At 53.5% G+C, this 24967-nt stretch overlaps 1 protein-coding gene across 1 annotated transcript; it reads left to right on the top strand.

Annotated features, from left to right (window-relative positions):
- The first annotated feature begins 9230 nt into the window (after positions 1–9230).
- Positions 9231–17565, top strand: CIMIP1 (ciliary microtubule inner protein 1). The gene is made up of 4 exons (XM_026015138.2): positions 9231–9352; positions 11637–11718; positions 13139–13240; positions 17163–17565. The coding sequence occupies exons 1-4, from the start codon at positions 9285–9287 to the stop codon at positions 17322–17324; spliced, it is 414 nt and encodes a 137-aa protein (XP_025870923.1). The 5' UTR covers positions 9231–9284; the 3' UTR covers positions 17325–17565.
- Positions 17566–24967: the final 7402 nt, after the last annotated feature.

The raw sequence follows: 24967 nt of genomic DNA, 5'->3' as shown, positions 1-24967 counted from the left end.
AATCTAGAGATTGTGGGGGAACAATGGGGAAAGAAGGACCCAGCACCCAACCTGGAAGCTGGAGCAGCTCCTGCTCCAGAGAACCTGCCTGAGAGGAGCGCGCTGGGAGGTGCACAAAGCCAAGGAGTAGAGGGCAGCAGTCCCGAGGGTGTCATTGGAACTCCTGGATACAGCCTTACCTGAACCCTCAGAAGTTTCCGCATACGGGAGCTACATATCTCCCTTTTGTTATTGATGCTGATTTGAGTGGCATGTCTAACATGTTCAGGTTTGAGTCCTGGCTAACACATCCTCCTAATTCCTCCCATATCCCACCGTATCTCCTTCTCCCCACCCCAAATGCCACTCCCCTGGGCCCAGGCCCTGTCACCACTTGTCCAGGTATCATAAACAGCCCCCCGGCTGGTCCCCTGGCTTCCAGTTCACCTCCCAACCCATTCTCCAGGCCAGAGCAACCTAAACAAAGCGGGACAAAGTGGCCCTGGTGTCCCCTCCCCTAGATCAAAACCTTTGAAAGGCTCCCCAGCAAGGGCAACCTGTGAGCTGGCTGCAGGGTATTTGGGGGTCTTCTGGTTGTCACAGGATATGGGGGTCTCCAGCAGTGGGCTTCCCTTTCTCCTGGGAGGCTCCAAGCTCCCTCCCACCCAGGAGGACCAGCATCTCCCCGGTGAGTCTGGGAGACCCTGTAGCTTGGAGCCCAGGACCTCACCTCCCCAGTGCCCAGCCTCGGGGGCTGGGGTGCTTCCCGAACGCAGCCTCGACTCTCTCTTGCTTTCCCTGCAGTCACTGGAAAGAAAAGGACAGGGTGGCTGCCAGCAGACAGTGGTCCCCTGGGCAATGTCCTGACAGGGCCTGTCCACCACCCCCTCAGGCCTGCCCGATGCCCCGGTGGGCTGTTGGGAGCTGGGAGCCACTGTGATCCCCACTAAGTGGCTCTCAAGGACCCGGGCCTGCGTGGCTCCTCGGGCATCGCAGCGCCGCCGAATCTCTGAGGTCACACATATCCCCAGCTTAGTCTTCTGCATTCTGTAGAGCCCCCAAGATTTCACTTAAAATCCATTTGGTATGAAGTCATCTGAAAGTGAACAATAGGAGCCTCAGAGGCGTCTCCCCAGACTCCAAAGTGAGGACGCAGAAGGAGCTGAAGCCACAAAATCAATTTGCCTCTTAGATCAAATATGCGGAGTCCCAGCAGGTCCTGTCTCCACATCCATGACAGGGAGAGGCCTCTGCATGACACAGCGATGGGGACCACGTTTCTTAGCTCCCAGCGGGGCCGTGTCGTGTCCTGGGTGAGGCGTCCAGCTGCAGGATGGCTGGGACAGCCTTCACCCCACCCAACAAGTGTCTGCGGAGCGCCTACTGCGTGCACGGCACTGACCACTGGCTGGGTCTGGGGTGTGGAGTGAGACTTAGACCCAAGGCCACCCACACCAGGAGCCCCACACGCAGATACCCCACAGATACCCACTCAAACCTGGGGGCGCACGGTGGGGACAGGGAAGAGCAATGGTAGTCTCTGCTTCCCTTGTAGTCATTTGTGGTCACGTGGGATTGCCCAGACTGTTCTTTAAAGAACAGCCACGGAGCAGCTCCGGGTGTTAACTGGAGTCCCGGGGAGACATGAGGGTGTCCCCAGAGCTCCAACATGAGCATTCTGGTCCCTGAGCCACCTGCAGCCCCTCTGTGCCACTTCCTCATCCTTCTAGAAGTGACTTTGTCTCCCAGCCACAGTGGGGGTCGGGGGTGTGCTGAACCACAGGGTGTCCCTAGGGCCTAACACAGGGTGTCCCTAGGGCCTAACTCAGCAGGTGCTTGTGGCACAGACCCAGGCCTAGAGGCAGCTGAGGCCACCAGGCAGTCGGGGAGGTGGAATTAAGCATATTTAAGACAGAGAATGTTTGACTGGAGGGATCTTAGGCTACTCAGCCACACAACTTTCCCCAGGGCGGGAGGCTTAGGTGAGGTTCCAGAGTGAAACGGTCTGAAATCTTATTGTTGTGAGTGGTAGAAACCCATCACAGTCAAAATTGAAGTAGGTTTTAATTGGTTCAAATAACTGGGAACCCCGGGGCCAGAGCTGACCTCAGGAAGCTGCAAATATTCAAATCATCACCAGATCCTCTCTCTCTCTCTCTCTCTCTCTCTCCCCCCAACCCCCCGCCTACCCTTCCCTCCCTCCCCTCTCCACTCTGTACACACTGGCTGGTTTCTCCTGTGGCATTTAGACTTCTTCCCTACAGCCAGGAAAGCAGGGTTTAGGGGCAGGCAGAGAGGGGATTGGCCACAGACAGCGCTCAGCTTTCCCGATCCCAGCCTAGGGACAAAAAGAGACTTTTATCATCCCAACCTGGTGTCTGTCCATAAACTCCCAGAGAAAGACTCCGATTGGCTCTGCGTCAGTCACACGTCCTCCCGTCTGGCCGACCACGACAGCCAGGAGAATGCCCCCCGCGATCGGCCAGGCCCGAGCCAGGCTGGAGGGTGATATAATTAGCTGCTACCCCAGAACCACTCCAAGAGCGGAAGGGGATAGTCTGCAAAAGATTTCAGGACACAGCCTTCCTCTTCTCTCTCATGAGGTCTCAGCCCTGAACCAAACCTGAAAAGCAGCAAAGAGAACATCAGAGAGCATTGCCCGGGGGACTGTGGGGACCCGGGGACCCAAGGCCGCAGCCTGTGTGTTGGGCTGGACAGAGCTACCCACATGCGCTGGGCACCGCCCACGGAACCTGAAATAAAGTCTAAATTCCCCTGCAAGGCCTGCTGGCGGGCGCAGTCCCCTTGGGTGTCCTCTGCTGCTTCCGGGGATGGCCTCCTGCATCGCTCACATGCCACTGTCCCCGGTGATCCTGCGGAGACAACTCCCTCCCCCACACCAGCCCCTACGAGGCTGACACGCACGCATCCTCGTGGAAAGTCTCCTGGTTTATTTGTTTACTGAACTGGAAGCTCCCTGAGGCCGGGGCCGGTCCTGCCTGGCCCCTGGTTGCCCCAGTGCCTGGCACAGAGCCCAGCACATAAAAGACACTCAGTGTGTTGGGTGAGTGAACGAGTGAGCGGATGGATGGCCCTTGGAAGTGGTCGCCTGCCTTGGGCCTCGGCCGGTGGAGATCGGAGAAGCCTGCCCAGCACCCTGGGGAAGGAAATAGTTGACCGGGAGAAGCTTACAGAAAAGCACATAAAAACCATCTCCCGCCTCCCCTTCCCACCCAGTGGTCCAGTTTTCCTTCAAAACTTCCCGTGTGGCAGGAGCCAGGGCGGCGAGCACAGCCTGGACAGCAAAGCCCTCCGAATTGCCAGGCCGGCGGAATGAAATCTGTCCCTCTGGAAGAGCAGGTCGCAGGCCTTGACCCCACTTGGGTTCAGTTTGCTCTCTGGGACTCAGAGGCACCTCTACACCCTGCAGGGACAACACCTGCGTCCTCAGAGCACAGGCACTTGGAAGCAGACTCGTCCAAGCGCACGGACACTTCCCTGCAAGGCCCAGTGTGAGGGCCGCGCGCACCCTGTGCTCTCCACTCTGGCAGCCGCCCCGGGGAAGGAGGGGCTTGGGGGCCACGTCCCACCTGAGATTGCAAAAGAAACCAAAGCTGGTTCTTTTCCCTGGCATCGAATGGACCTTTTACACAGGGGCTGGGCTTTCCTCACATCCTGAGAGCTGGCACAGGAGGGGCTGGGAAGGAAGGAGCAGGAGAGAGGGAAAGGGAGACAAAATGCACCCTGGGCCAGGGGACGGGCGGAGAACTAGCACATCGGGGAGGTGGGGTGTGGAGGGAGGGATGCAGCTCTGTTCTTTCTCAGGAAGCCCCACGGAGTGATGTAAATTGTTACGTTAGGCGTGTGCAGTAAGAGGATTTCTAAAGTAGAAGAGTCCTTTGGCTGTGACCGGAGCTGGAGCTAGCATAGGGGGGATGTGAAGACTAGAACTTTTGAGTTCCTTAAACTCTTGTGAAGCCATCAAATACCTTCCCTGCAAATTGGCACTTGCAGCTCAAGCACTGGCGTCTTTGTTGTGCAGTGGGGGTAATAATCACCCGTGCTGTGAAAAAGGCACGCCGGCTGGCGGGGACATTGGCTGCACAAAGTATTCTTTGGATAAAAAAAAAAAAAAAAATCATGCAATAAAAAAGAAAACTGTTTAAGCTTAGAAACTAAAAAGAAGCAGTTGGCTCCAGTTGTTGAAATGTTTTATAAAGCAACAGCAAGATGGGAAAAAAAATAAAAAATAAAAAAATAAACTGTCCCAGAATGCTGAGAGAGGGCCAAAAATATTAATATGCAGGAACACGGCAAACCTTCCGCAAGCTGTAAATATTTCCTTCGTCCCCCATGTATAATCAGCAAGGATGGCAGTCCCTGCTCTTCCCATTTGAAGTCTATGCTGAATAACACTTTTTCTGAAGGAATAAAATTCAATTAGCAGGTAGAGAAAAGGTGTCGGTCAGAGGTCCCTAAATGTCTTGTTTCAAATATCATAGGGAAGAGGCTTCCACCCCCAGAACTGAAGGAGGAGGAGAAGGATACCTACGGGACAAATTAAAACCCGACAACCAGGGGCTCCTGGGTGGCTCAGCGGTTGAGCATCTGCCTTTGGCTCAGGGTGTGATCCCGGGGTCCTGGGATCGAGTCCCGCATTGGGCTCCCCGCAGGGAGCCTGCTTCTCCCTCTGCCTGTGTCTCTGCCTCTCTCTCTGTCTCTGTGTCTCTCATGAATAAATAAATAAAATCTTTAAAAAATAAAATAACACCCGACCACCAGAAATCAAAAATAAATAGGATTTCCTATATGCAAATGTACTCATTTGCAGAGTATGGTACACCGACCAGTGAAGAAATTTGCTGAGGGTGGGATGGTCAGATAGGATACGGGATGCCCAGCGAGGTTTAACTTCAGGTAAACAACTCCGAATTTCTTGGTATAAGTATACTTTGGTGCTATAGGTACGCTCCGTGAAATTCAAATCTCACTGGACGCCCTGCATTTGCTGAATCGGCAGCTGAACGGTGGAGACTTGCGGAGGCCGCGCTGACTGAAGACTGATCGCCCACGCCCTGACAGGACAGGGAGCCCGGGCTCTGTCTGAAGCGAGTCCCGAGCCTGTCGCTCAGGAAGGCTTCTTCAGGGAGAGCCGGGCAGGTGGCAGCTCGGGGCCTCCGCACCATCTGGGCCCTGCGCCAGCTTCAGCCGCCTGACAGCACTTGCAGCCCGATGCACCGCAGGGCCCGATACCCCCTCGTAAGACCCGCCGACGGGGGAACCGGCCTGGTCGGGCATCACCTCGGAAAAGCCAGAGCCGGGCTTCTTCCCCACGATCACTTGCGGCTTAGACTGGACCCCCCCAGCCCAGCTCAGCCACTTGAAAATCATCCAGAGACACAAGAGCATCCTGACTGGTCCAAAGAGAGAGGAGGACCAGGCTATGTGGATGCCCATCCTCTTGCAGGCCCTGTCCCTAGGGAGGAAGAGCTGTCCCCACCCCCAACCCAGAGTTCCTGGGAGGCTTTGAAGTTTGTTTCAAAATCCTTTTTTCCCAGGACACCTGGGTGGCTCAGTGGTTGAGCATCTGCCTTTGGTTCAAGGTGTGATCCCAGGGTCCTGGGATCAAGTCCCACATCAGGGAGTCTGCTTCTCCCTCTGCCTGTGTCTCTGCCTCTCTCTGTGTGTCTCTCATGAATAAATAAACTAAAATCCTAAAATAAAAATCCTTTTTCTCCCACTGATTGTTTGAGCCAGTTTTCCCCTCCACAAAATGGCCACAAGGAATCCCTCCTCCAAGAAATTGGAGAATGTGGCAAATGCTGGCACCAGGATGGTTACCAGGCCTCAGGACGGCCCAAGGAGCCGCCCCAGCTGAGTGCTCTCTTGCCTCTCAGGAAAGAAGGGATCCTGCCCTCCAGGCCAGCCCAGCAGCCATCCTCAGCGGCTTCTTCAAAACTGACATCCTCAAGAAGTAACCCCTAGTTCCACTCAAAGCCCTGTTTCCATCTCCCTGCACTGCCCCCCAAACCCACTGTGTCTCGGGCTGAGACAACCGACGTGCTATCCCTCAGGTGACACTCTCCATTACTCGTGATGCCAACAGCTCCGGCACCACCTGGAGCCCTTTACATTTGCTCCCCCTCCTACAATCCCTAAATGTTCATATGACAGACAAGGACACAGGCCCAGAGAGGTTAGCCAACTTACCCAAGGTCACCGAGATGGGACTCACAGCAGAGCCAGGGCTGGAGGCCACATCCAGTCCCAAAGCCCATGCTTCCAACCTCAAGATTCTCCCCACCTCTCACCCTGGCCCCCTCCCCAGGTGCCTCCTGCAGATATCTCTGAGCAGATGGGGCCGGAGGGGCAAACTCTAGCTCATCCTTCAAGGCCCAAGTCACTCCTCACCTCCCCTGCACCTCCCTGCCTCATCAGGGACACGCTCTGAATCGCATCATCCTACTGTTACGTCATCCAGCATGACAAAACGAGGCACGCTCATCTGGTGACATTCACGTCTGTGCCCCTACTCGACTGACTCCCTGAAGGTGCTGCGCTTGCTTTCTTACTTCTGTGCCCGCCACACTTCCAGGGAGGCCTCCAGCGGCACCGGCCTCCTCCAGACGGCCCAGGCTGGTTCCAGCTCACGACCTGAGCCTCCCTCCTCCGTGAAACGTTGCAGGGTCCCTCCCTCATCAGATCTGTGATCAAATGACCCTCGGAGAGGTCTTTCCAGACCACCCACTCACATTAATCTCTTCCGTATCTTGAGCCTCCTTCCTGGTGTCACCTTCTTTGCACACGCATCACTCCCTCGCCTGAGCACGTGTGTGCCTCTACTCACTTGCTTCCCTGTCTGTCCTGCCTGTAGACATGCCGGCCCCTCCCCCAGGGCAGAGGCAGCAACTTAGCCTGTCTTGTTCCTTCCTGGATCTGAAGGCACATCAGAGGTGCTCAGCAAACATTTGTAGAATGAACGAACCTTCAGTGCCCAGCATATATAGACAGCAAATGAATTTATTCTTAATTAACAAAATCATCTCAGAAGCTTCTCAAGGGGGAAGCAGATTTTGCCCTCCTGCATGAGGGATCCTCCTCTCCCGGGCCATCCACTATTCACACCTCTTTCCAGATAACCCACCCTCTGTTGTAAGAACAGCAACCTCACAGATAAGGCCAGAAAACAAGCCCTGGGCCCACCTGGACACCTGTCCACCATGTGCCGATCTGGCCAGCCCACCTGCTTGCTCGGCCATGGGTACAGTGTGTTCCACACTCATAAAATAACCTATTCACCCTCATTCCAGCCCCGTCTGCTCCTTCACTATTATGGTTGAGTGGGCAAAAGGGATCACCCCCATTTGGGGCCTCTTCTCAGCACTTCCAACAGCCAAGAAAAGCATTGCATGCCTTGGGTACGGGGAGCATTGTTATAAGAAAATACATCCTCCGGACAGCCCCATAAATGCACAAATCTGTTGACGAGGGAGGAAGGAGGTCAGGTAAAGGCAGGTAGGGAGACATACCTGGGAAAATCACGGATACCCAACTGGAAGATAAAACACCCATGCCCTCTCCGAATGGCCTTGGTTAATTATCTGGGAGGCGACCTGTAGGAAGCATGCTGCCTCCACTTGCTTGGTCCCAGGAGGCCCTGCACACGGGTGGATCTCATGGCTCCTCAGGCAGAGAAAGGTCCCCAGGCCCCAGAGCTGTCAGTCCACTCACTGCTGTCTCTTAGACCCATCTTCCAGTTCCAGACCTATGACAACGTGCAGTGGTGGAAGCTTTGGCAGGGGTGGTGTCAATTAGTCAATCAACAAACAGATTGAACGCCCCAATGTGAGGGGTTGGTGGTAATGGGCATGAAGGAGAGTGTGGGGTCTGCGGGTCAGCCCATGGCTGAGCAAGCTGGTGGGCTGGCCAGATCGGCACACGGTGGACAGGTGCGAGTTTCATCGGGGGATTGTTACAGAGAGTGAATGCCAACAGAAATGCCTGCATAAGTTCTCCCAAGGGCACATGCAGGAGAACTCGGGGCAGCTCTGCGGTGGCCAAACACTCAGGCCCGAAGCCAGGGCAGCAGGATGAAACACTTTCCGGGAGTGGCAACGAGCAGTGATCTGCCTCCGGATTTCATAGCCCAGGTGGTGGCTACAGGGGTGTGTCCTCTGGGACAGAATTCACTAAGCTTGGTATACTCGGGCTCCGTACACTCGCTGGGGTGCACACTTGCCTCACATGTAGGCCTAAACCTTAAAGGGATGTGGATGCCAGGTGTTGAGGTTTCCGCAGGGTTTCCGGCACTGGAGGCTGGCTGCTGCCACGAGGGCTAAGCAGTTGGGAGGGAGGTGGGCGAGGGGCTCAGAGTGGGCACAACGGGGCAGGTAGGAGGGCAGTGGGCAGGAGGGGCAAAACAACGGGCAGGTGGGAGGCAAGTGGGCAGCAGGGGGCAGGTGGGGGGGTGGGCGAGGGGTGAGGGGCAGGCACAACCGGCAGGTGGGAGGGAGGTGGGCGAGGGGCTCAGGGTGGGACAACAGGGCAGGTGGGAGGGCGAGGGGCGAGGGGCGGAACAATGGGCAGGTGGGAGGCAGGTAGGCAGCAGGGGGCTGGTGGGGGGGTGGGCGAGGGACGAGGGGCAGGCACAACGGGCAGGTGGGAGGGCAGTGGGCGAGGGGCTGGGAGGGCAGCGGAGCAGGTGGGGGGTTGGGCGAGGGACAAGGTGCAGGCACAACGGCAGGTGGGAGGGAGGTGGGCGAGGGGCTCGGGGCAGGCACAACGGGCAGGTGGGAGAGCAGTGGGCGGGGGGGGGGGCAGTGGGAAGCAGGTGGGAGGGGGGTGGGCGAGGGGCTCAGGGCAGGACAAGGGGCAGGTGGGAGGAAGGTGGGCGAGGGGCTCGGCGGGCAGCGGGGGGCAGGTGGAGGGGTGGGCGAGGGATGAGGTGTAGGCACAACAGGCAGGTGGGAGGAAGGTGGGCGAGGGGCTCGGCGGGCAGCGGGGGGCAGGTGGAGGGGTGGGCGAGGGATGAGGTGTAGGCACAACGGGCAGGTGGGAGGAAGGTGGGCGAGGGGCCCAGCGGGCAGCGGGGGGCAGGCGGGGGGTGGGCGAGGGATGAGGTGTAGGCACAAGGGGCAGGTGGGAGGCGGTGGGCGAGGGGCGGCGGCAGCGCGGGCAGCGGGAGCGCCAGGTGCAGCGCAGCCTCCGCCTCCGAGTCCCCGTTGCTAGGCAACCGGTCTCCCCGGCGACGCGGGACGCGGAGCAGGAGCTGGGGGGGCGCCCGGGGCGCCCCAGACCTGAGCCCGATGGCCCAGAAACCTCTCAGCACGGCTGCGGCCGAGCGCATGAACCTCGTGGCGCAGGACGAGATCTGGTAACGCCCAGCATCCGCGCCCCGGTGGGCCGGCGGGTCCCGCCTCAGGTGCACACACCTGGCGGCCTCAGCGTCCCCTCCAAGTCCCGGGGGCGGGCGGCCCTGCGCGCTGGAGGGGGCCGGGGCTCCGCTGGGGACCTGAGCGCCACCCGAGCGCCTTTCCCCCTCTCCCAGGCGCACCGCTAGAGATGAAAGATACTGCATCTGGGTTTACAACCATCTGCAAAGCTTTGCTTATTAAGAGCCGACTAACATGTTATTTTTAAGATTTGCCGGATTTTTTATAAAAAAAAAAAAAAGAAAACAAAAATCTTAATATTTATTCAGTTTGAATGAGAGATGAATATGCTCCCTACATTTCTCTTGATTCTCCTTTTTTAAATAATAAGAAATCTTTTAAAAATCCATTTTCTAAAAGAATTATGTTGAGCAGACATTTGTAATGGATGTTTTTATGTGACATTCTATTAAATTGCTAAGTATACTATTTCTTTGAAGTTTCAACCAATATGAGAGCTTATTCATGTAGATGCAAGGAAGTAAAGTTTAGTAACAATAAAGCATAACCACTTACCTCTTAAACTTGAGTTATCTTATTTGCCATCTCTCTGATTTTTACCATTTCCTTGGAAAAGCTGTGTTAATCTCTTCATATTTTCTTTAAACTGGTTTTGTTTCACTCAAATTTATTTTTATAGGAAACTTTATATCACTCTTGTCCATGGAAAGCCAGTATCATTTGGCATAAAATACACGACTAGTAATTTCTTTAATCTTTATCTTTATCCAAATACCTCCTACTTGGATCCTATAAGGTCACCATAATAGGCATGTTCCATCCGTTTAAAATGCCCCTTCCAGGGGCGCATGGGGGCTCAACAGTTGAGCGGCTGCCTTTGGCTCAGGTCATGATCCCGGGGTCCTGGGATCGAGCCCCACAGGAAGCCTGCTTCTCCTTCTGCCTGTGGTTTTGTGTCTATTTATTCTCATGAATGAATGAATGAATAAACAAACAAAATAAAGTGCCCCTTTCTCCCTTTTCCACCAGACAAACTCATACTCACCCTCCAAGACCCAAATCAGATGGCCCCTCCTATGTGAAGATAGCTGGCTCAACCTTTAGACTGTTCTTCTGTCCAAGGTCCAAAGTGGCTTCTGAGCCCCAAAAATGTGACTGGTCCAAATTGGAATTAACTGTAAATGTAAAACACACACCAGATTTTGAAGATTTCACATATGAAAAAAAAGTAATATTAAAATTGACTTCATCTGCTTACTTTATTTTTAAGATTTTATTTATTTATTCATGATAGACACACACACAGAGAGAGAGAGAGAGGCAGAGGGAGAAGCAGGCTCCATGCAGGGAGCCCGACGTGGGACTCGATCCCGGGACTCCAGGATCGCACCCTGGGCCAAAGGCAGGTGCTAAACCACTGAGCCACCCAGAGATTCCCCTCATCTGCTTACTTTCACTTTAAAAACTTTTTTGTGTGTGTGGCTGCTAGAAAATTGTTAATTATGTACGGGGCTCATATTTGAGGCTCATTTTACATCTCCATTAGACTATACTCTGCTTAAGATGCTCAGTGTCCGGGGTGGGGGGGGGGGGTGGGAGAAAAAGCTTGTTCTGGGGCCTCCAAAACTGTTGAGACACTGGGGGATGGGAGGGGGGGCAGGCATTGATTCCAAAATAGGAAAAGAAACTTGAAAATCAAAATTTTGACACACCAGCTCTCAACTAGTAGGCCATTAATATATAAATTGTATTTATATTCTATATAATATATATTATAATTATAGCAAATTATATTTATATATATTATATATATAGCAAAAGCAGGGCCAAGATTAGGACGGGGCAAGTGGGGCACCGGGTGGGCAGTATTTCAGAAGGGCTCACTCTCAAGGTCATGCAAATGCTGGCTTTGTACTTGTAGGAACCCGGGAGTGAGAGCAGCCCCTTACATTTTGCACCCCACATGTCTCACTCAGCGCACCAAAGTGAGGAGTCTAGTCCCTAGATGCCCTAGATGGCCCCTCAGGCAGAGCCAGCCTCAGGGCCCATCTTCTCCCCAAGGCACCACTCAACCAGCGCCTTTGGTTCTTTAGACTGTGTCTCTCTTCCAGTCCCCAGTAACAGGAACTCATGCTCCCTCTGACACCTGGCTTCCTCTCTGGTACAGTCATCATCCAGTCCACGTACATTACAAGATGTAACCTTTTCCCCAGTGGACCCTTTTAGGGTTTGCTACTTTAACCCCTCTTGAACTTTCCTTTTCAGGAAATACCGCCTGAAGGCTGAAGGCGAAGCACGGCAAAACTGGGCTCAGAACTGGGGATTTTTAACAACCCCTGTCGAGGAGGTGAGTAAATATCTGATGAGCCCAGAGGTTATAGAAGTGATCATTTCAAGGAATACATGGTTAGGAAGTGGATACTTTGCAAGAATAAAGTTAAAGAGAGCGTTGTGTATGAAGACTCTAACTCTGAAACCTATAGGTCCCTTCCTTTCGTGAATTTATTGAGCATCTACTACATGCCAGACATCCTCCAGACGCCTCCTCTGAACTAGCTCATTTAATCCCCACGACTCTTGGGCAGAGGAGGGCGCTGTCTTATGCCCATTTTATAAATTAGGAACTTGAGCTCAGAGACTTGCAAAGTCATACAGCTAACAGAGGAGAAGCTGGTGTGTCTGATTCCAGGGCCATGTGGCCTCAGACAGCCCATCTGTAAAAAGGATGAGAGTCCTCTGCTGCCTCGCCGGGCAATGTTGAAGTCCAGATGGGATAGGAAGTAGAAGCCGGGTGAATATATGAGGGATTACTGGGAAAATATTCTTGGTCTTTTCCTAAGCCAGCTAGGTAACAAGGATAGACCAGGGGTAATGAATAGGGAGCAGTACAGATGCCAGCAGAGACCCCCCGGCCCCAGGCAGGGGGAGCTCCATCACCCCAGCTGAGGGCTGCTATACAGAGAAGACAACTGCATATTCCCATTGTTTAAGGGAGCCCAGAATTCCACATGTTTAAATGAAATCCAAGTCCAGAATAGTGGCTCAGATTTATAAAACACCATACAGATACCAAATGCCTGCGTGGGCTTCGGTAGGACAGTGGCCACCAGGCTCCAATCTTCCAAACTACCCCCCAGGACACGACGCCTGGAAGCCACATTTCTTTGGAGGGATGCAGACCCACAGAAGAGTCGCATAATTCAAAACGTTCATGATTCAAGGCAGCGTAACCCCATTTGTAATTCACCCCATCCCACTAGCTTTGAAATTATGCCATTCTTAATGAGGATTTTTTTAATACTTACAGTTATACAACTTGAAATGTTATGCATAAAATGAGTCCTTATTAATATAAAATGCATAAAAAAGAGTCTATATTAATATTCCTTATATGTAATTAAATTGAGATTTCAAAGAGTTTGAAATTGCTTTAAAAATTAAAAGGGGGTGGGAGGATGGGGGCTCTCCTCTAATATTTTAAAGATCGGTCCTGGAAGCTTGTTGGCAATCTTTTATTTGAGTCAGTAACCTGTGAAGTTTTCTCGAATTATGACTCGGGAGGATAAATTAGCAGGTTGCTAAAGGTGGTAGGGACGCGGCGGTTAATCGCTTATCTGGATGCTGAGCGGCCGCTTCCGAACCGTGTGATTGAACCAAACCACCGACGATTCTGAGCGTGGCTTTGGTCATCTGCAAAACGCGGGTTCTGGGGGGAGCTCCCGCTACCCTCCGCTGAGGCTTCCCGTCTCTGGGGGTTGTGTTTGCAGCTGCTCAAGGGTGAAGAGGAACCCCCCACCCTAAAGCCCAAAATCGAGCTTCCCCAGCGGTTCCGCATCCGGCCAGTGACCCCAGTGGAGAAGTACATCAAGGTGCGCAAAGTCCTTTTGAACACTTGTTTTCCTAAGTTAAGAAATAAGTGTGTTCACTCGGGGCACACAAAGCCAACCGCCAAAGGTCAGACCACAGCAGCCCCCGGCTCATGGGGACGCCAGGTTCCACTCCACGTCCTTTGCAGCCCACAGGTGGGGGCACATCAGGTCACTCGTACCCACGCCAGCAGGAGCCACCGTGGCTGGCTCTGCAGAAGCGGAGGGCAGCCAATGGCATGAGGGACCAGCGTCAGCAGACACTGGCAGGGACCGGGCAATAAGACAGGGCGGGCAGAGGCCTGAGCTCTGGAGTCAGACCCCGGAGGCCCAAGTCCTGCTCGGCTGCACACCTCCTGTGTGGTCTCACGAGGGGCTTGATTGCCCTGTGGTTCCTTCCCCCCCGATCAGGGGGCTCACGGAAGCACCTACTGCAGGCAGTGGCAAGGATTTGAAATGTCACCTGGTACTTTCAGAGAGTACCAGTGACCGCTAGCTGTGGTGGGGCCAGGCGCTCAGTGGGGGACACAGTGGCGAACAGGAAGACAAGACTCCAGCCCACGAGGCTGCCTTGGGGGCAAGGAGGTGGGGGGGGCCACCGTAAAACAAGAAATTCAACAAAAAAGTTTTTTTAATATTTTACTTATTAGAGAGAGCGTGCTTGAGTGGGGGAGAGAGGCAGAGAGGGAGACGGAGAAGCAGGCTCCTCGCTGAGCGGGGAGCCGGACACAGTGTTCGATCCCAGGACTCCGAGATCATGACCTGAGCCCAAGGCAGACACTTAACCCACTGAGTCACCCAAGCGCCCCTCCACAAAACTGCTATTTGTTGTGCTAGATGCCACGGAGGCAAGAGACAGGTGAGGCTTTGGAGGGTAACAGGAGATGGCACAGCGCCCACTGGGCTGGGGACTGAGGGTGATAAGGAGCCAGCCCTCGAAAGGTTTTCCCGCCAAAGGGAAGAGCATGCACAAAGGCCCTGAGGCAGAGCAAAGCTCGGTATGTTGCAGGAGCAGCAAGAGATGCCGTGAGGCTGGAGGTGGGTGAGGCGGGCGCGGGGCAGGGCGGGAGGGAAGTGATGTGGACGGAGAAGCGGGCAGGGCCGGATCCCACTGGACCTCGGAGGCCAGAGCAAGGCGCGGGGCCCATTCTGCAAGGGGAAGCAGGGCTGCGGCACGGTGCCGGTTGCCTTTTTCAAAGACCACTGTGCTTGCTGAGTGAGTAATGGGGCGATCCCGGAGGGGAGAAGACTTAGGACGTCTTCCCACTAAGACCGGTCAGCCGTGGACGCGGGTCAGACGCCTCTAGAAAGTGCTGAGCTGGGTACATCCCAGGCCTCCCTCCGCGGGTCCGTCATTTTGGTCCTGGATTCTGCTCTCTGCCAGGCCTCAGAGAAAGCAGTTCTGTGTCCTGGTGGGAAGAAGGGATGCGAACGCCCACGGAAGGTGGCCAGGGGTGGGAGGAGTAGGCTCTGTGGCGTCTCTTCTCCTGAGGCGCTCAGGTCTGACACAGCAGCTGGCACAAGGTGAGTGCGTGGTGCGTCACGTCTGGTGGCTGGATGGGTGCACAGTCCCCTGAGGTACGCTGAGAGCGACCCCTGGTTATACTGCAACACAGATTCACTGCTATTTTAGAAAAACAGCAAAAATAAGACATTAAAATATCCATACACATCCTGACCCGTGGTTAACATCTTGGGCCGCTCCTTCCAGATGTTTTGCTATGTCTTTCTATTCCACCCCCCAAAAAAAAAACAAAAAACAAAAAAACCGCTAGCTCTTACCATGTCTTGGCTGCTCGCCATACTAAGGGCTTTACCTGGTCATCTTATTTTCACAACAACCCTCGAAGGTAGATATAATCACCGCCAAACCCATTTTGTCCTTGAGAAACTGAAGCAGAGGGCCTGGGGGTCACGGACCTTCATCTGGGTGAGAAAGGCACTTTGCCCACTTCCTTCTGAACCTCCCTCCTCGCTGAAGAAATGGTCCCCTTCTTCCTCCTTCCCGTCCCTTCTTCGGAAGGCTAGAGTCTTTTAAAAATCCATTTATTGTTAACGGATGTCCTATACCCCAAAAGGAGTGCTCGGACCCTCGGGAGCCGTTGTGGCCAGACACCGGACATGCATATGCAAGCGTGTGTGCGTGGATCTTTAGCCTTTCTTTTTTCTTGTCGCACTAATTAAACCGTATTTTCTGTGTCTCCTGCACCTTTTATCTCCGAGCAGCGTATGTTCAAAGTGTCCCACCTCAGAACATAGGCACCTGCCTCGCCCTGTTACACTGCTGTGCGGTATCCACTGAGCAAGTCCCCTGCAGGTGACACGTAGGCTGAGCCCAGTGATCTGCTCTTCCCCCGGGGCTGCAGCGAACCCCCACACCAACAACCCTGCTGTGCATGTGCGCAGATATTACGATGTCTTAGGACAGGTGCCTAGGAATACCTGTCAGGTCAAAAAGGATGTTTGCATTTTCATTTTTCGTACATAATTGCGCTAGTGCCCTTCACGGACAGGGAGCCCACCTGCCCTGCGACCGCACTCTGGTTAACAGCAGTGTTTTCATCTCCCTGCCAACCTGGTGGATGAAAGGTGGCCTCCCAGGGTGGATTTTGATTGCATCTCCCTTACGAGTTGGAGGGAGACGTGAAAGCTAGTCTGGGTGTCCCAAGGACCCGTCTGGACAGCCGAGGAAGCTCTGGCCCCTCCGGCACCTGCTGACCACCTTCCCTGAATGTGGCCTCTCAGGAGATTAATTTTAGCTCTTCATCAAGAACATCTGTTTGGGGGCCGTGGGTGCCAGCGGCAGCCAGCCCGCCAGGACCACCCCCTGTACCTCACGCACCGATCCCTTGCTCTGAGCGCCGAACGCACCACCCCAAGCATCTGAAACTGCTGTCTCAGGTCTCCTGTGATGTCTTCATTCAAATCAAATATTCCTCATGTTGTCTTCATTCAAGTCACCCCATAAAAGCAGAACGGAACATCATTTCCAAAGGAAGGGGGGCGGGATGCGGCCGGAACGTCTGCCCTCGTTTCCCACATATTTCAAGTCTTCCCAAGGAATTGACAGATGAAACTGTGTTTTTTCATCTCAGACAGAGATGAAAACCCTTTGGTTTTTAATTAAATTCCATTGCTTTCATTCCTGTGGTCTCTACAGTTTGGGGCATGCGTGGGTGTGTATACACACGTATCATAAAGCCTTCTGATCAGAACCAGCAGATTTATAACCGCCAGGACAATACCATCTGACAATATTGTTATATATTTTGTAAAGGCCCATGTGAGCTGTTGCATTTGATATTTCTACACCTGACTTTTTCCCCGCTTTTTGCTCATTTGTCAAGTGAAAAATATTTTAGTGGAGGTCATGAATTCATGTAGTAAGTGTGACCACATAAAGAAACGTATTTGGGGGGCACCTGGGTGCCTCAGGGGTTGAGCATCTACCTTCGGCTCAGGTCATGATCCCAGGGTCCTGGGATCGAGTCCTGCATTGGGCTCCCCATGGGGAGCCTGCTTCTTTCTCTGCCTGTGTCTCTGCCTTTCTCTCTGTGTGCCTCTCATGAATAAATAAATAAAATTTTGAAAGAAGGAAAGAAAGAGAGGAAAGAAAGAAAGAAAGAAAGAAAGAAAGAAGAAAGAGAGAGAGAGAGAAAGAAAGAAAGAAAGAAAGAAAGAAAGAAAGAAAGAAAGAAAGAAAGAAAAGAAAAGAAAGGTATTTGGTGTTCACGACTTTCACGGGGAGAAGTCTCAGCATCCCGCTGGTTGGAGGGTGCTCACCTTGGGTGCGCTCTGCTTAAGGATATTGTTCTTCTCTGTCTTTTCCCCATCAGGCCTCACATGCCGATCCTGATGCATCCGTGGACATGCCTCACGTCACTGTAAGCTCCAGGTGGCTAACCCTCATGCCTTTCCGCTCCAGGTCCTTCCGTCCCCTCCAGTCCCGAAGACGACCCAGGGCTTCATCGGCTGGAGATCCGGGGTGCCGAACCTCAACAAGTGTCTGGAGCACGATTATGAGATCAGGAGCTGCAAGGGGGCATATGCCAAAGAGCTAGGCTGGCCGAAGCAAGGCATCCACTGAGTCCAAGCAGACCGCGGCCTCTGGGCAAGAGCGGGCCAACCACCAGGCACCTGGTGTCCATGCCCAGGGACGGGAGTGCTCCCCAGCAGATGCCGTTTCCCTCTACATTTGCTCAGTGGATGCTGCAAAACACATGAAATAACACTTTAACTTTTTCAATTCATCGACCCTCCCTTCCAGAACATTCTCATCACGCACTCTTCCTTGGCTAATGTACTGAATAAAATAGATGCATGATAAATTTTTTGATATCTTGGGAATTTCTAAGTATGACTTTAAAAAAAAAAGACATGATTTAATTTTAAGATAAAATGTCGTCTAGGTCCTATAATGTTGCTTTCAACCCTATACCTCTCATTGCCTGTTTATAATGAGATTGTTGACCAGGGAGGGGTCTCTGCACCCAGATATTCTGGTCCTGCTTCTCAGGAGGGGCAGAGTACTTTGAGGATCCCTTGACTCACCTTTCCCAGAATATCTGCAATAAGTCAACCACTCCAGACCCCAAGGAGTAAGAAAGCAGAGAGTTTGCAAGCCGCCTGTGGAAGCTGGTTTGCGTACGTTCCTGAGTAGCAGAGCTTGATGCCTTCTTCAGCCTTGGAGTGGGCAGGGCGGGAGGGCCGTGCTCAGTGACCTGCTCTCCAGAGACACACCCCTTCCCCCCTTCAGTTGGTCCACATCACTGCTCACCGGGTGGGTCCCTCCCGGTGTTTGCTTGACTGGGGCCCGGGGGGACTTCTATATGGTGCAATCCACTTACAAGGCCCATGCACCCCAACTTTTCCTGTCCACCTTCCTATCCAGGTGTGGATGGATGTGTTTTACTGATCCAAGAATCTCTCATCTAGAACCTTCCCCCCACCCTGAGCACTGACCTCTCTGTCCGGCTTCTAGGTTAACTCCATGACCTTGAGGGCACCAGATACCAGAGGCACAGAAATCCTACTGAATCTGGGCTACCCCCTGCAAGGGGGGCTCAGAGCCTGTCAATCCTAGAAGCCGCTGGCAGAAGGGCTTCTTGTGTTCAGAGACGTTGTTCCCTGTAAAGTCTGCAGAACGTGATTTGAGCGAGCAGCCCTCTTGCTCCAGACCTTCAAAGCCAGCTATGCCGGTGCTAAGAACAGAGCCACTGTGAGCGGGGCACCACCTGCCACCGTGGCCACACAACCACCAAGAAATCCCACAGTCGTCATGGCCCACATCCCACCTGCCACCCACAGACCACACATTTTTTTTTAATTTTTTTTTTTTATTTATTTATGATAGTCACAGAGAGAGAGAGAGAGGCAGAGACACAGGCGGAGGGAGAAGCAGGCTCCATGCACCGGGAGCCTGACGTGGGATTCGATCCTGGGTCTCCAGGATCGCGCCCTGGGCCAAAGGCAGACGCCAAACCGCTGCGCCACCCAGGGATCCCCAGACCACACATTTGAAGGAGAATGTCAGAGCGCCTTAGCTTCTAAGAAGAAGGTATTAGGGGTTGAACGGAGCCCCACACCCCCAAAGAATGATCTGTGGGAGTCCTAACCTCCCGTACCTGTGACTGTGACCTGGAGTAGACAGTAGGGTCATTGCAGAGGTCGAGATGCAGGATGCGGCCGTCCTGCAGGAGGGAGAGCCCTTGATCCCATAGGACCAGAGTCCTTGCAGGAAGAGGAGAGTCACCCCCAGGGAGGAGACGGCAGCCATGGGAAGGACAGACACGCAGGGGACGAGGCCGCAGGGGACGGGGCAGAAACTGGAGTGTTGTGTCTACGAACCAGGGAAGGCCAAGGATTGCCGGCAGACCTCGAGAAGCCCGGAAGAGGCAATGAAGGGTTCTACGCTCCAGGTGGCAGAGGGAGTGCAGCCCTGTGACCCCTGACCGTGGGCCTCCAGACCCCAGAACAGCGACAGGACCTTCTGTTCCTCTAAGGCATGTGGTTTGGTCCTGCGGTTTGCAGGTCAGGAGAGCAGAAGAGTGCGGAGCTGGATGCGCCTCCACCCTCCTCCCCTGCCTGGGAGGCCCCATCCCACCGCACCCCCCCGCCCCCACGTCTGGAGCCTCTCCCTGCCCTTGACCCAGGCTGTGCCTCCGGGAGAACCGGTCACATGGCCTGTTGCACTCCAGAGATATTTCCAGGCACCCAGATGTTTCGCCTGGTGTAGACTAAACAAGCCGATGCTTGGTGGAGCCCGTCCGTGTGCAGACCTAATGTCTCGGCTTCCTGGGGGGCACGGCAGGCAAGGCATCTGCTCCTGAAGGAAGCCGAGTCGCTTACTGTGATCAGATGCCACCACCGCGGCTGAGCGGAGCAGCCAGGAGGGGCGACCGTGGGGCGCCAATCACTGGGCCCCCGAGGATGGCGCCTCCGTCTGACCGCCCAGCGCCAGGCCACAAACACCCCCGGTCTGGGATGCGCCGCCGTGGGCAGGGGCTGCTTTTTGTTCTAATTCCTCACCTTGAGCTGCATGTGAGAGCCACCTTCCATCGTGTGCACGCCCAGAGTGGCTTGGCAGCAAAGCAGATGGGCTCCCTTGACCTGTCTCGACTCCTGCGAGCGTCCTGACCAAGCAGGCTGTCCTGCCCCTCGTGTCCACCACGTACTAGGGGAGGCGACGGGCACCTCCATACCCAGGTCCCACCTGCCCAACGCCAGTGTCTTGGGGGAAGAAACATCTGAGAGACTCACGTCAAGCCTCACGCACGGTGGGTGGGAATGCACGCTGGTGCAAGCGCCGTGGAAAATAGTGTGGAGAAGCCTCGAAAAATTTTAAATAGAACAACCCTATGAGGGGCGCCTGGGAGGCTCAGTCCATGAAGTGTCTCCCTTTGGCTCATCAGGTCATGATCTCCAGGTCCTGGGATCGGGCCCCACGTCGGGCTCCCTGCTCAGCAGGGAGTCTGCTTCCCCCCACCCCTATGCTCGCTCTCTCGCTCTCTCTCTCAAACAATTAAATAAAATCTTTAAAAAGGCAAACAAGCTGCCATATGATGCAGCCATCCCACTTCCGGCTCTGTAGCCAAAGGAAACAAAACCTCCAGACACCTGCACCCCCATGGTGAGTGTAGCATTAATTACAATCAATATCCAAGATATGGAAACGTCCTACGTGTCCATCGACAGATGAACGGATACAGGAGATGTGGTGGGCACTTGTATATGCCATCGGCAGCAACAGGGCTGGACCGGGGCGGCATCGTGCTAAGTGAGATAAATCAGAGAAAGAAAGACAAAGGCTGCATGATCTCACCTACATGTGGAATCGGAAGGAACCAAACTCATCGAAACAGAGGACAGATGGGTGGTTGCCAGGGAGAGAACGGGTGGAGGGACTCCAACCGTACAAACTTCCAGTTATGAACTAGATAAATGATGGGGATGTCACGTGCTGCGTGTGGACCAACAGTCCTAAAAATTTCTTTTAAAAAAGAGGGAGAGGCTCAAATCCAAGTCCGAAGGCGCACACGCCCTCTGGACATGAAGACACAAGCACGGTTACGTTTCTAGGAAACGACTTGAGGCCTTTCCCTTAATGTAAAGGAAGCCCCTTGCAAGTTTATGGCCACGTGTTTAATGCCCCTTAAATTACCTGTACTTGACACACCGACGTGCACAGGCTTTCCCTTCTCACGTGTCACGCGCAAACAGGCTTCACAAACAAACACCTTGGCCACGCAGTTGGCGAGTTCCGCCTCCAGTGATGTATTTACCGACTAACCACATGAGAGTTTTATTTCACAGAGTAAAAACGAGGCATCGTTTCTGTGGGTGTCAAACCCCACTGCCCTGACCCTCCCCACGCCCGCGGTGCCCCCCAGGCTCCGTCTGACCAACGCGATTGGGGCGGCTCTTGTGGGCACGTCACGGAGCACAAGTGTCCAGTCCACGGCCTCAGTCGAGGATCTAAGTGGACAATGCTCCACGATTCAATTACCCTGGATGGTTTCAAACTTGACATTTCGTCTGTAGAAATCAGCCTCGTTGTGGGTGTCCAATGGGCTCATAAATGTCACCACGCGCTGTAAAATACCGCCACCTTTCCAAGGTCAAGGCGAGGCTGGTGAACCTGTGTACGCGACGCTGAAATACATCACAGCAATGAACCTCCAGAGGGGCCTCCGTCTAACCGAGTGGCCTCTGGAATGATGCAAAACGTAATTCGGTTGGGGACTCAGAACGGATTCTATCCCAAGCACATCTCAGTCCAAGACAAACTAGAAACTCCGACGTTTGAGTTACAAGAGGATGGCATGATCGAATAAAATAAAACCTCGAGAAAACACAGCTCCTGTTGCCACACGTTCAAGTGCACCGGAGTATAACGGCCTCAGAGCCTGGGACCACGCGTGGGCGAGAATTTAGGACTTTGTGGATTTGAGGTAGTGCAGATCCTGGCTATCCCATAACCCCTCTGGCAAGTCTGGGGCACCCCACAAAAATAAAGCCATTGCTATTTTTGGAGCAAAACGTTAAGAATATTCACATGGAGGGGCAGGCACCTGGGCAGCTCAGGCCGTTAAGCATCCAAATCTAGGTTTCGGCTCAGGTCATGATCTCAGGGTCCTGGGATCGAGCCCTGTGTCGGGCTCCACGCTCAGTGGGGAATCTGCTTGTTCCTCTCCCTCTGCTCCTCCCCATGCTCTCTATCTTTAAAAAACATAAATAAATAAAAATTAAAAAAAGAATATTCACGTGAAATCAAGACTCTAAGGAGTCAGTTATCACTTAAGTTCACAGTTTTGCTACCAAATGAGCTCTGCTATCAAACTAATACTAATATTTCTTGATTTGGGAGTGTTTTGGAGTTGGAGGTTGATAAGAGATTTTTGGACTTAAAAGGTTGTCAGCACTCCCCAGATTAGGTTAAAGGAGCTGTGACATCCATCTCTCGAAGCCTTCTTCTCTCCACCCCCTCCCGCAGCCTCCCCTGCCTTCCCTCCCCTCCGTGCTCCCGCTCTGCTGCGCTGCCTTGTGGTGCAATGCTCAGTGGAGGTGCCCACGTGGCAAGCAGCAGCTCACGAGGACCCGACTGTGGCTTTATCCAACAACCCACAAGGAACCGAATCCCGCCAGCAATCACCGACCCTTCTCAGTGAAGCCTTAAGGTGGCAACACCGTGTGAGGCCCCCGGACCCAGATGACCCAAATGTGCTGCCCTGGAATTCCTGACCCACAGAGGCTGTGACATCACAAATGATATCTTAACCCACTAGGTTGGGGCAATTGTTACACGGTAACAGATAACAAATACAGGCTATTTCTAAATAGCAAACCCACCGGGTCACCATCACGTTCAGGAGAGCCCAGGGAATCCCCGCAGGCTCTGAAGAATTCCAGAATTCAGGAACATCCCCCTGAACTACATGGACTTCGCCACGAGGAGCAGAGCACTCTGCAGGGACTATCTTTCAGGAAGCTCTTCCTTAAAATTGCAGGAGCTGGATCGGCATTCCTGATGACACTTGTCATTTTAAGTTTGGGGGACAAAGCCAGGAAAATAATTCACAATCCCTTTAATCCCAAATTACCATTTAAAGACCATTCTTAGCGGTCCCACAAGGACTGGATATATCTTCTCTTGAGTCAGTGGAAAGGTGAGGACACAGGGCTCACCCAGTGGGCTGGGTGAAGAGTAGGGTTCAAATCCAAGCCCTCCCCTTTCGATCATGTAGCTTTGGGCAGGTGGTCCAGCCTCCCAGGCCCCTGCTTCCACAGCTGGGAAATAGCTCACAAAACTCACTTTCATGGGTTTGGGGTAGGGTTCAACGGGGATGAGGCTAGAATGGGCTTGATAGAGGATGTACAAGGAAGTCAGTTCCATCCCTCAAAGCAAAGGAAGAGATTCTTTAGAAATGGGACAAAGACAAAATGAGATGCTGGTGATAAAGCATCTGTTAAGACATCCAGACTGGCCAAGGGATTCAGCCAAGGGAGGCTGGTGCTACTGTCCTTGCTGTCACTGTTGTTAACTAGAGTGACCCCACCTCCACAAAGTCGGGCTGTCCTTGGGGTTGAGATTTAGTGCCCCGCATTTAAGACCTGGCTGTTGCTAGGACTCAAGAGAAAGTTGGGTGCCCCTTCCAAAATCCACAAATAAATTAAGCTCCCCCCCCCCCCACACACACACCCATGAAAAAATAAATTTTTAGATCTTCCTGGGCCGTTCATTCAAACATTAAAAATGGAGCCAGGAATAACTGTGGATTTTATACTTGCTACGTGTAATCAATCGCATTGCCAGAAGGCGACCTGACTGGGCTTTAGTTTGGGGACATGATCCTATGGTTAATAAGCTGTGTTCTGCATGGGTGGGTAATGATTCTGGTTATTCACTAGTAACTCCTGGATAAGCCGCAGGCTCGGAATCCCCGACACCGATAGAGCCGCTTGTTCCCCAGAGAAATTAGGCACGGGTGTAAGCAACTGTTGTCTCTGTGCTGGCATGTGGGTTTGATTGATTGAGTTGCCGTGCAGGACGCCCTCATTTAATTAGGAAATAAATCTTGCCTCTCAATGTCTGACTATAACATTCCCACGAGGACACACAAGGAATGTTGATCGGGGTACACCGGGCAAAGAAAACCCCACGTGTGCCACATGGGGGGCACAGAGCCGTGGAGGGGAGCCCACCCCAGAGCTGGAGGCTGGGGCGCCGGGTGCCCTGCAGAAGGTGTGCGCTGCCAGGGCTGAGCTGGCTGCTGCCCCTTACAGGGAAAGGGAAGCTGGACAGCCACTGGGAGGAGGTGAGGGTGGGGATGCGGGTCGGGGGAGATAAAAACTAATGTTGATCGCATCTACTGGGGCTCCACTAATTGTCAGTGTGATAGTCTGACCCCATTTTTTGATGTTTGACTGTGCGCCCATCTGTCTCCCACTCTGCCCACGGTGGCACACTGAGAGGTAAGCAGGGCATTCACTTCTCTGGCACAGTGGGAAGTTCAAACCGTGTGTGGGAACCCTCAGCCCTGCCCCAGCCCCGGCCACCACCACAACTCCAACAGTCTCCTCTGCCAGCATTCTCGAGCCCCTTAAGACCAGCTGGGGAAGCTGCCTTGCTCTCCCCGGGAATCCTCATTACATAAGCAATAAATGTGCTCCTGCACTCTTGGTGTATGCACTGCAACCGGCCTCTACGTCAGACCGAATCTTGAGTGGAGCCCATCCTGTGCCTCCAAGTTGGCAGGCTGGCCACCTAGATGCTGCGCTGAGTTCTCTGCCTTTTGTCAGCAGCCCTGCAGGCTCAGTCCTGTTTTGAGCCCCTCGCACAGGTAGAGAGATGGAAGCTCCACAAGGTGAAGTGACTTGACCAAGGGCAGTGAAGCCAGATGGCAAGCCCCACTCTCTGTGACCCCAGAGATGCCACAAAACCATTTTGGGAACATTCCATGAGCTCACTGGGAGCTAACTATGTGCCGGATGCAGCTGTTCCCTCTGCCCGGAGCACACGAGCTCTAGGATTCTAAAAATCCCCTTGGTGCCCCCAGGATGCCAAACACTCCTCACCAGAATCTGGGACTCTGAGGACACAGAGGCGCCTGTTTCGTGGCACCTTTGACCACGAGATAGGAGGATTATCTGGACTATCCTGGGGGGCCCAGGAGAATCACAGGAGCCCTTAAAAGTGGAGAGATTTCCCTGGCTGGAGGCAGAAGGGGAAGT

Source organism: Vulpes vulpes, chromosome 14, assembly GCF_048418805.1.
Source record: "Vulpes vulpes isolate BD-2025 chromosome 14, VulVul3, whole genome shotgun sequence".
Taxonomy (NCBI): domain Eukaryota; kingdom Metazoa; phylum Chordata; class Mammalia; order Carnivora; family Canidae; genus Vulpes; species Vulpes vulpes.
The sequence above is the reverse complement of the archived record's forward strand: the minus strand, read 5'-3'. Positions and strand labels throughout refer to the sequence as shown.